The sequence below is a fragment of the Naegleria lovaniensis genome (assembly GCF_003324165.1).
Source record: "Naegleria lovaniensis strain ATCC 30569 chromosome Unknown tig034, whole genome shotgun sequence".
NCBI lineage: Eukaryota > Heterolobosea > Eutetramitea > Acrasida > Naegleriidae > Naegleria > Naegleria lovaniensis.
Window position 1 is genome coordinate 398,459 of NW_025407857.1, and position 11,590 is coordinate 410,048.

Genomic DNA, 11,590 nt, shown 5'->3' on the forward strand with positions numbered 1-11,590 from the left:
TTATCTCAATTCAGTACCACTTCAAGCGTTAACTCTTCTCCATGAAGATGATGAGGCTTGGTAGATTTAAGGAAAAGGGGTAACAAATATACAGTTGAATCGGCTCTTGAAGAGAAAAGGTTGAATTGCCCGATAACTGGCAAAGACCATCATGGGAAGGGAGATGACAAATGCAGAGTTTGGGGGTTAGTGCGGATCACTGTATTCGCACAATGCAGATCAACAAAAGGTTTTGTGTGATGTTGTATGACAAATTGCAAAACAGTTGTATGTGAGGTAATCTCTTCTTGGATCTGCTGAATTCACCTGTGATTGGCTGTGGTGCAGTTTCTACGCTCAACGTTGAACATGTTGGTTAAATTGGCAATGATACAAGCAGATTCATGCATTGATTTTGAATGCATTTTGGCAGCCGAGGAGGATACTGGCGTTTTTCGAAAAAGAGCAAGAATTGTCCTTGTCATTCACCTAATTTAAACATTTGTTGTTACGACTCATGTGCTAGAGATATTGATGACACTGACACGATAAATAGCCAAGTTTAGGGCTGGGAACAACCTAGAATCGTCTATTAAGGTTGCAACATGTAGAGTTTGTGATTTATTTAACATTAAAAGTCTTTCGTTCTACGAGTTGAATTTTTGACCTTTGGTGTTCGAAGAGTTAGATAATTGAAAACAAAAACAACAATAAATTCTGTTTAATTGCTGAAATGTTGACGACACTTCGTTTTTGAACAGTTGGTTTACACAGTTCTTTTTGAGAAATACTACAGGTTTTTCAGATCTTTGTTTCATCTCAGCCAACAACCCAAACATTGTTAAACTTAAGACCAATTTAACGAACCTTGATTTTGTACACTTAAAACAAACCTGTTTTTTTCGAGAGAAAAAATGCCTCCTCGATTAAAGGATTCCGATGATGAAAAAGACACACAAAATCAACAGCAGTACCAAGACAAAAATGATCATCGCATCACATTCCGATGCTGCTATTTCACCAATTGTTGGATGAATTTTGTTCCTTCTTTGTTTCATCAAAAACACAGAAAAAGCCATTCGGAGAGAAATAATAACACATTATTCTTCTTTCTATTATTTATGTTGGTAGCAGCAGTGTTATCATCATCTGTCTCATTATTTATACAACGTCATCAAGACAATATTCATTATCACTTGCGGGAAAATTTTAGAAAAGATTTTTATGTTCATGCACAGGGATATTTGCCGAGTGTGGACACGGTACAACAAGCACTAACAGTTGAAACAATGAGAAGTGACGCTGTTAGCTTCGTCCTTTGCAATAACAGTTTTACACCATTTAATTTAACCTTTTATGTTGGAAAACTACACAATCAAATCACCAATAGCCCTAATGACGAAGTATGTGGACTCACAGATCCATGCTCGTCCATGAATGAAGTCTTTGACCAGTTTTCCTCTCTATTATTGAAGGACATGGAGACGTATGCATGTTTATATTACCATATGACCATTGTAGTTCTCAATGACCTTACAGACACCAGTTCACAATCTACTTCAAATTGTAAGAACACTGTTCCTGAAGTGAAGAAAAGTCACAACAGGGTTAGAGTTGACTTGACAGTGACAAGCGTTAATCACGAAAATCCAAGTACTATCACTTGCTTCTATGAGGAGGATGGAGAACGATTGGAATTCATTACAGACATATCGGCAATAGTATTTCTCTATTTATATCATATCAAGATGAAAAATATATATTTGAACCCGCTTACCGTTCAACATGCAACAATTATCAACAGTAATGTAGACATAGCTCGGGCATTGGATTCTGCTGTTATTGAAAACTCAGATTTTTTAGAGAGTAGAATACTTATTGCTACAAAAACTTCTGCTTCATTGCGAAATATAAAATTGTCCGGAGGATTAATGATTAATCAGTGCTCTCAAATACTCATAGTTAATCTAACATGCTATGAAGATGACAATGCTAAGCGATATGGTTATTTGGAAATATCAACAGTTGATGATTTTCTTATGAGGGACTCAAATTTATTGTTTGGGCTTAGAGGACATGCCAATTTCGATTCAGTTATATCCATTGCCATAATAGATAGCAATTTCGAATATGTTTCAACATCGCCGTCTCGAACAAATGAAAGCCTTGAATATGTGATATCAGTTGAATTGGTGTTCCGCCTCAACATTTTGGGATGTACATTCTCAAAAAGAAATGATGGACAAGGATGGTTGAAAGTTGTATCAGGTGGAGTTATCTATTTTTCACATCTACACGTAGCAAACAATACATGTGATGTGGAAGGCCTTTTCTTATTGAATATTTGCCAATCCATTCGGATTTCTGATTCTTCATTTCTGAACAATGTTGCAAATATGGCAGGTGCACTTTATATTATTGCTGTTAAGGATTTAAGCATTGTAGACTCGTCATTCGATAATAACTATGCCGTTGCTGACACAGGAGCAGTTGGCATAACCCAAGCCTTTAATTCTCGAATTAAAGGATGTAAGTTTCGCAACAACACGGCCAATAACGGCAGCGGAGGTGCCTTATCATTGAAGTATTCTGAAATGTTCATCTCACACACGACTTTTGTCAGAAATAGAGCTACTATTTCAGGAGGAGCGATATATTCATACTCTTCTTGGTTGACAGCAGTGGAATTTTGCACATTTGAAGAAAACACGGCTCAGTATCAAGTCTATGATGAATCTTGTTTTGATACATCAAGTAACCCCCATGGAAGTGGAGGAGCAATCGCTATGTATTATAGCACCTCAGACACGTTTATGGAAACGTCATTTGTGGGTAACAAGGCATCAAGAGGAGGAGCCGTCTTTATATCCAATGACATAAGGTTTATAGCGATCAAGTTTGAGAATAATTTTGCTTCCATTTCTGGTGGTGCATTGTTCGTCACCAATAAGGCATCTATGACAATGAGAAACGTTTCCATGTTGGAAAACATAGCCACAATTTATGGTCCAGATAGTTCAACCCCAATAGCATATTTTTCTGAAATTGTAGAGACAATTCCACCAACATCATCGAGTGACATAATCTCCATTTATCCTGGACAGATCTTCATTGTGAAATTTATGAAAATGTATGATCGATACAACAATTATATTAAGAGTGTCAAAGAATGCCCCACTCTATCACTCTCTGACAATAGATTTCTATTGGAATCTAACTTTACTCAGTTAGACAGTAATGTAATAACATTGACCATCACGATTGATCCAAGTATTGACATTGGATTGAACAACTATGGAATATCAAACACACTTAACATTGGATTCATCGAAAGTGACACTCATAACTTGACAATCCTTCTTACCTCTTGCCCAACAGATTACGTCATTAAGAATGGAAAATGTGCTCCAGGATTCCCTTTTAGCCAGGTTATCCCAGGGATCATTATTGGATCGTTGTTATTTATGCTTATCGGTATTATTCTTGGCTCATTTTTGTGCTCACTTTGTGGATTTGGAGCATGGAGAGCATTTAAAAAGGTTAGAAGTATTTACGCTAGACAAAGGTCAGAAAAAGAAATTGAAGAAAAATTATTGACCTACGATGTTTCATATGGATCATTGAATTCTGAAATCCATATCTCAAAAACGTCAAACTATATTATTCCAGCAAACGACTTGAAATTCGAAAAGAAAATTGGAGAGGGTGCAAGTGGAAGGTAAGGCTTTCTTATTTACATTTGTTTGATCGATGTTTTATCAAATTGCTCATACTATGTCAGTGTGTATCAGGCCAAGTACAACATGATCGATGTGGCTGTGAAATCAATTATACGAACAGAGGAGACGGACGAGATTTTTGAAAAAGAGGTTATGTTATTGGTCCAATTACGCCATCCCAATATTATTAGTTTTTATGGAATTTGCATATCAGAGACTCAAATGTATATTGTTGTTGAGTTAGGAAAGAATGGAAGTCTGGAACAATTGATAACTAACATGAAAAAAGGAAAGATCAAGAAGACATTGAAGGAAAAGCTCAAAATACTGATCGGTGTTGCTAATGGCATGAAGTACCTACATGGACTGAATCCTCAATACTTAATTCATAGAGATTTGAAACCAGCGAATATTGTGCTTGATCAATCGAATGTTCCAAAAGTAAGTATTCCGTTTGTGACCACTCTTCATCAACATTGGTTGACTCAAAGGTGTGTGACTTTGGGTAAGTGTAGATATGTGAAACAACATGACGTTCATAATGAACATTCATTCATTCATTCACATCATTGCATCGTTACAGTTTGAGTCGTACTGTGTCGAGCTCTCCAACCAAGTCGTTAACAACAAATATTGGAACTCTAATTTACATGTAAGTTTGTTTTCAATACTTGCAGAAATGTATTTCTTAATACTTTCGTCGAACATACTGCCGTGAATAGGTGTCCTGTAAGTTTTTAATTCTATATTTTTACTCAATTATATTTATCAACTTTATGTTACTAGGAATTGATTTTGGAAGACGATTCTGAACCGCTACATCAACTCTCACGAGAAAATGCCACAAAAATTGACGTCTATTCATATGCTATCATCATGTATGAATTATTCTATGAAGAGACAGCGTATTGGAATGAGAACTCTGAGAAAATTAATTATTTCAATCATTTGATTAATGAGCAAAAGAAAGTGAAATCGCTTAATCTTCTCTTTTATGTTGCCAATCATGATAAGAGACCCTTCATACCATTCCTCAATTATGACGAAATGAAAATTTGGTGTGATAAATTCATGTCCAATGATGATACTACCAATGACGAACTTTTAATTGCAGTAGACAGTTACATGAAGTTGATGAAATCATGTTGGGCTTCTAATCCTAGCGATAGACCTTCGTTTGAAAGAATTATTCAAAAGCTGACTGATATTTACAACATGGATTTCTAGAAGTAGCTTTGGAGCATTCAAATTTGATGACAGAGGCAAATTAGGTCCAAATAGTTCATGTTGAGAGACTGTTACTGGTATTTCATATCTCTGACTGGAGCTCCAATTTGTCTCAATGCTATCAAATAGCAGACATCAAGCAGAGATATCCAATTATTGAATTATCTACAACATTGTCGACCAATATCACGAAACAAAAAGTCGTAATTGAAACCCATCATTGACAATCCGTCAAATTGACATGCAGTTGTTGATATCAACACGCTGCACAACTAATAACAACATCCCAACATCATCACTTTGACCAAAATGACATCAAATTTTACATCATTAGCTCCTTCAAACGAAACCGTTCTTGCATGTCATCCTCTCCTTCTCGCTCAAGGATTTACTTCGGAAAAGGGACTCTGTGACGACGCTCCCTCCTCGTACGTCATTTCATCCATTCAACTCTTTGTTCATAGTATACTATGCATGGTCTCTCTCATTGGATTGATTTATAAGGTTCGGAAAATACAACAAACAGACAAGAGATCTTTCAACTCAACTGTCCACGTGGAGCACACACCATCCTCTCCACCCAGTGCACTGACTACAACTACTACGACCACCACATGTAGCAATGTGAATTATCTTACCGTTGCAAGAAATCCTACACTCATGACTACTGGAACCATCATGTCGTTTCTTTTTGTCATGATCATGCAACTACGTATTTTGATTGGTCGAAAGCGATTTCCATGCTTTTTATACATGTTGGCCTATCACTTTGCAGCCCCTTCCATGTCGACTACTATTGTGCTGCGAACCATAAGAGTGGCCATGTTGGGACTCTTGAATCAGTTGAAGGTGAAAATTGGACAACGTGAATTGGAGAAATATTTCAATAGCAAGGATAGAAATACGATCGAAATTGTCATGCCATTTGTCAACGACGAAGCTCAACAAGAATTAGAAATTAACAGTGTTGTGAACACCAGCACAAGTGTTACTCATCAAGGTCATGTTGGATCTGATGAAGATCACGAATTTGAAAATATTGATCTATCGGATCCTCCTCAAATTTTGAATGGAATGGTCATTGACACCAACTCATGCCCAAATTATCACACTTCACCCAATTCTTCACCTTCCTCTTCATATCCTCTTTCTCGCATGAATTCAAGCACAACATTCAGTATGGAAAGAAAATCTCAGAATACAGACTCTTTTTTTCGAAATGTGAGCAATGTTCAAGTAGTGACGAATGATAATAAGGTTATATGTACCTCCAAAAGTGAGAACAACCTCCTTTCAATGAAGTTACCTACCTACGAGACAATTGCATTGAAAATGTATACCTTTCTCACCTCTACCAAGTTTGTAATCCTATTCTATACGGCTACTTTTTTCATTCATCTTGTTCTTTATCTCACCATTGGAAGTATTGATTATTACTATTGGACGACACATGAAAGCAAGCAAGATCAGGCCTCAATAGAAAATATTCACAATGCATGGGTATTGGATAGCTTTATATTCTCAACCAGTGGATGTGGAAGTGATACATATAATTTGTACCTATTCATTGCGGAAGTAGTCGTTTATTTGATTTTGGTTTTATCAGTGTCAACATTTGTCTTGTTTGTGAAGAGAGATGTGTGGAAGTTGAAGATGGAAGTATTTGCCATCTTCTTAAATTGGGCTATTTTAGGATTAATTTATTGTGCACCTTTGCTTCTAAGCGAAGTGTCAAAGTTGTAAGTGTGTGAATTGATCATGTAACATGTTTGTGATAGAATCACTCGCTTAAATAACATACATTTGTGACATGCATTTGACCACGATGCTACATCCCAATTGTAACATACATTTGACGAATGACACAGAGTGGACTATTACTTTCCATGGGCCTTTTTCATGTTCTTGGCAGGAATGATTGATACATTCATATCTGTGACAATTCCTGTATTTTTCTTGCAACGTGAAAACAAGTCCTCTCATGGCAAAGCCACAACCCATACAACTCCAACTGGAAATGCTGAAATCCCAACAAGCGCCACTAATGAAATTGCCAGGTGTTTGCAACACCCAGAAATTTATCCCCTCTTTCTGTCATTTGGTGAACGCTCCTATGCACCTGAAGACATTTTGTGCTACAATTTGATTGAACAATTCAAAAAGTCATCCCAGAGAAATCGCAAGAAGATTATTTGCACCCTCTGTGACACGTATCTTAAATATGCTGCACCTTTACAACTAAACCTATCGAACCAAGACTTGGAAAAGCTTGCTCCTGTCTTTGAAATGCAACAGAAAATTCTGGAAGAGAACAAGCAACGAGCACGTTTCTCAATGAGTACTCTTTCCAGAGGAATTGAAATTCCTTCCAATTTCTTGAACAACCTGCAATTAATGTCTGAGAGAAATCTCTTGGACTTGTATGAGAGATTTTATGAAGAGCACCAAAAGGTATTGAAGGACAAGTTAGGTATTTGCAAACTTTGAGAAAAACTCGTTGGTGCAGTGTCCTCATCCACGATCATAGTCTCTGCTGTATGAGAGAGAGCAAATTTGAACCTTGTAATTCAAGCCATCATGAAGCGTTCGAGATTAATCTCTCATGAGACTAAAATTGTACAACAATGTTTAAGGAAATGTAAAAGCAGTACACGACCTTAATTTGTTTGTAAAACATTTTACATTGTTGATCGTTGATAAGGCATCGAGTTCCATATCGGAACATAGCTGCTGAGGGAAGTAAAATAGAACGGCTCATGTTACCTCCCTTCACTGAATTCAAAGTTGATTTACTCAGTAAGAGTTAATTCCTCTGCTATTGATGTACGTGATATTGATTGGTTAAAGAGAGATGTCTTCCAATTCGTTCTTTCAACCAGGTGATGATCAAACGTGATTAAAAGGAAGGTGCGATTTTAGGCTCTTTGATATCAAAATAGTGATTGTATCCAGCGCTTTCCCATTGATTGGCGGAAGACTGTTTAATTCAACAGAGGGCTGCCTCACAACTCATGGTGGGCTCATGAATTGGAATCCACCAATGGCATTGCTCGACAATTTTAAATGCAGATTTTTTGCTTTTGCGCAACATTTAACGCTCATTGTAACGAGTGTGCACACAAACAAACCAACCAAAAAAGAAAAAAAAGCAATTTGCTTGTTGCTGTTTGGAGAGATTAGTGTGTGCCGTTCCGTGCTGTTGCTTGTTGTGTTATCAATTTATATATTGATTGATTCCGTTATCATCACCGAAACATGTTGGACTTTCAAAACTATAGAAACCAAACTGGATTTATTACTGGTACCAGTTATGTACCAACCAAGGTGAATAACAACTTGTTTGTTGCAGGTGGATCATCCGGTGCTTCAAACAAGATGGTGAGACCCGTAGTGTGTCCTTGCAAGTCATCATCGGGGGTGGAAGTTGGAAAGCTGTTGGATATGGCTCTCTTGAAACGACAAAACCTAATGATGAACAAGCAAACCACCATAACATCTGCAACAACAACTTCGACTCAATTCTAATAGCACACGTATAACGACTCCTTCTAACGATAGGCTGGATGAAATGGTGCACTTGAAGAGTGTGTTACTCTTTCGGTAAAGATATCTCCACTCTCGTGGATGGACGTATAATACTCGAGAGAACACACTTGATGATTGTCAATGCCATGCAGCATGATGAACACGATTTGGAAGTTTACCGTTTCCCATTATGTTCATTCAAGGAACAATGGTAAAAGTTGCAGAACACACAGTTGCTTGGCTCGTTTGTTGCAAATCTTTGATCTTACCCAAGTGCACTTTTCATCCTAATACTATACTGAACACTTGTGTGGTGCATGGTCGTTTGTAGAGAGATAGAAGCTACAACATTTGCTTTTCACTCTTTGTCACGTCCGTGTACACACTCACGATTCACACGACGCGAGGTTCATTCACTCTCAAACTCCAATTTTGCATACGGCTTTTTCATAATCACTACATTTGTGATTTCAAACCAATAGAAAACAATAAAATTCATAAACAATATTAAATTCTTTCTGTAACTGGGAAAATCATCTCAGTGCCGATTCAACTAAGAAAAATCTCACGAACAAAAAAATGTCTTCATCATCAAACTCACTCAATTGCTTTCAAAGTGTTCCGGAGGGGTTTCACAGCGCTGTCGATGACTTGAATCGAGTGCATCCCGATATTATCAATGAAATGGCTCACAAGACAGTCATGTTTATTCTTGGAAAAGGATTGGGATGTTATGTGGATGATTACCAGGGTTGGATTTCCGATGTGAATAATCAAGCCTTGTCGAGCAAGCAAATTGAAAATGTGATAAATCTTCTCTTGTATATATTCCGTACTGCTCGGCAATTTAGAGTAGCTCTTGCAGATTTTCCAAAATTATTGAGATCAAACACACAAATTCAAGTGAACAAAATCAAAGTCATGTGTCCCGAATATGAAATTTTATTGGAACAAACAAAATTAAGGGAAGACAATGATACATCATCTACCACTGAATCCACTCAACAAGATAAAAAGTTTTTAGATGATTTTGAATTGCCTCGATTGAAACATTTGGATTGGAAATTGAGTATTGCAACGGCGTCGAGTTCATGCGAGAATTTACAGAGCGCAAAAGTGACTCTTACAATGCTCATGACCAATAGTCAGAGAAAAACAATTGATCTAACGTTGAGTGAATTTAAGAGAATGTATTCAGAATTTTCAGATATGGCTGGTCTTATTGATTCATTGTAAATGTTGTATCAAACAACTCGCACCCACTGACCGAAGAAAGAATGGCAGTCTTGTTGAAATAAATTTACCCAATGTGCTTTTATTTCCTTGTGGCATTGATTGGAATGTTGGTGTCATTGATTATGGCGACTTTGTTAACATTGATTAGTTAGTGGCTACAAAATTTCTGTTTAGTAGGAATACGGTTTGTTAGGAACAACTCTGTCACATAACAACAGGGTTTCTTGAATTTCTCTCAACTTGCCAATGTCGTGATCTAAATTTTCCAAAGCATCTTCATCTAAGGTGCTCATGTCGCTTAATTTACACAAATTTTCAATGGACGCAAGGTAATTGGCTTCTAGCCGTTTGAGCACTAATTGTTCGTGTTGAATGCCATGAGACTTAATTTTTAACACGGATTTTGAGTACAGATTGGCAATGTCTGTCAATGATCGGTAATAAATGTCATCATCTTCTGTTTGCAGCCATTTACGTGCGGGCTTTTTCGTACTATTGATATTTAAAATCACTGGATGATGTTTCAGATGAGTCATTAGCTCGCTATAGTTATTCCATTTGTGGTACAACTCTTGTTTGAATGCAAGAGATGGATATTTTGAGAAATTTTTGGAAACTTCTTCGTGTTGTGGTTGTTGTGGTTCAGATGGTTGTGAGGATGAATGATTTTGTTGTGAAACGCCCAGGCTTAAATTAATAACTATGTTGGCATCGACAGGTTTCAGACATTTCAACATTAATGCAAGAGCTTGATCGAGAGCCATTTTCGATGAGCTAATTTTCTGCTCAATGGTCGATATTTTGTCATTGTCGCTTTGAGGCTCGTATTCTGTCATTAAATGATACAATCGTAATGTTACAAATGATGAAGTAATTCCAAGATATGGAATTTTCTCTTCTTCGTTTTGAGGAGAGCTTGTAATCCCTAAATTAGATTTTGAGTTTTGGAGTAAGAGTTCAGATTCGGGCTCCGTCTTTCCATTTTTCTGCAGGTGGTCCTTGTAAATACGTTCTGCCTCTTTCAAAACCTCATCATCAATTAATAAATCTCCCTTTGATAAATTGAGATCTTTTTGTGTACTATTATTACTAGACGGAGTGGCAAGAATGGGTTTAGTAATCTTTTCAATTGCGGTATGGTCAATCAAATAACATGTTGCATCCAATACTAGGCATAGAATAAATACATGATCATGCAATTCATAATTTTTCGTTGTTTGATTCAATTGAATGAGTCCACATTGATCTAACAATTGAATACGATCCTTATTTGTTTCATTGTACGATACAATGGTAACAGTGTTTTTTCGCTTCTTTTTGGCAGGTTCTCCTCTAGATGAGCTTGATTGAGAGCTACTGGTACCGCTATTGTTGTTGTTGTTACTTGTTGTGGTCGTAGTGGTTGTAGATTTAGAAGCTTTTGAATAAACGAGTCCATTTGGATCATCATCCAATTCATTTCCTTCCAATGATCCCAATGATGAAAAGAATTTTCTCTCCAAAGCCTTACTCAAATACCTTCCATTCAATTTGATCAAAATTAATTTTGCTTTCATTTGTGCTGGATCGGATGCTTCTGTAGTGGAATTAAAGAAAAAGTGTTGTTCATCCCGATCATCCATCACGCAACAACTACCTTCAAAGATGATAAAAGCATCTTCCATCACATGAGAATAATGGTGTTGCAAAAAATTTGAAAATTCCATACAATAGCTATTATTGTTTTTGGCTTTATACGGATGGGAGCGAACAAATTCTTCATAGTGCTGATTGAGTTGAGAGAATGGACACATGAAAGGAAGGGCACTGAAGAATTCGTGTCGGTTCATTTTTTTTTAACAGTTCCAACAAATTTTCGAATGGATTTTTAATTATTTACATTGGCAAGAGCTCTTTGTCAAACT

General features: G+C 36.8%; 5 protein-coding genes across 5 annotated transcripts; 4 read left to right on the plus strand and 1 right to left on the minus strand.

The window, feature by feature from the left end:
• Positions 1-893: 893 nt before the first annotated feature.
• Positions 894-4,925, plus strand: C9374_008758 (uncharacterized protein; the record flags this gene model as incomplete). The annotated part of the gene is made up of 6 exons (XM_044698869.1): positions 894-3,697; positions 3,761-4,139; positions 4,190-4,203; positions 4,282-4,350; positions 4,421-4,427; positions 4,485-4,925. The coding sequence occupies 6 exons, from the start codon at positions 894-896 to the stop codon at positions 4,923-4,925; spliced, it is 3,714 nt and encodes a 1,237-aa protein (XP_044545398.1).
• Positions 4,926-5,234: 309 nt separating this feature from the next.
• On the plus strand, positions 5,235-7,412 carry C9374_008759 (uncharacterized protein; the record flags this gene model as incomplete). Its single annotated transcript, XM_044698870.1, has 2 exons — positions 5,235-6,664; positions 6,794-7,412. 2 exons carry the CDS (start codon positions 5,235-5,237, stop codon positions 7,410-7,412), a joined length of 2,049 nt encoding a protein of 682 aa, XP_044545399.1.
• A 768-nt stretch (positions 7,413-8,180) lies between these two features.
• C9374_008760 (uncharacterized protein) lies at positions 8,181-8,450 on the plus strand (the record flags this gene model as incomplete). Its single annotated transcript, XM_044698872.1, has 1 exon — positions 8,181-8,450. One exon carries the CDS (start codon positions 8,181-8,183, stop codon positions 8,448-8,450), a length of 270 nt encoding a protein of 89 aa, XP_044545400.1.
• A 579-nt stretch (positions 8,451-9,029) lies between these two features.
• On the plus strand, positions 9,030-9,686 carry C9374_008761 (uncharacterized protein; the record flags this gene model as incomplete). The annotated part of the gene is made up of 1 exon (XM_044698873.1): positions 9,030-9,686. One exon carries the CDS (start codon positions 9,030-9,032, stop codon positions 9,684-9,686), a length of 657 nt encoding a protein of 218 aa, XP_044545401.1.
• A 170-nt stretch (positions 9,687-9,856) lies between these two features.
• Positions 9,857-11,515, minus strand: C9374_008762 (uncharacterized protein; the record flags this gene model as incomplete). The annotated part of the gene is made up of 1 exon (XM_044698874.1): positions 9,857-11,515. One exon carries the CDS (start codon positions 11,513-11,515, stop codon positions 9,857-9,859), a length of 1,659 nt encoding a protein of 552 aa, XP_044545402.1.
• Between the last annotated feature and the right edge of the window lie 75 nt (positions 11,516-11,590).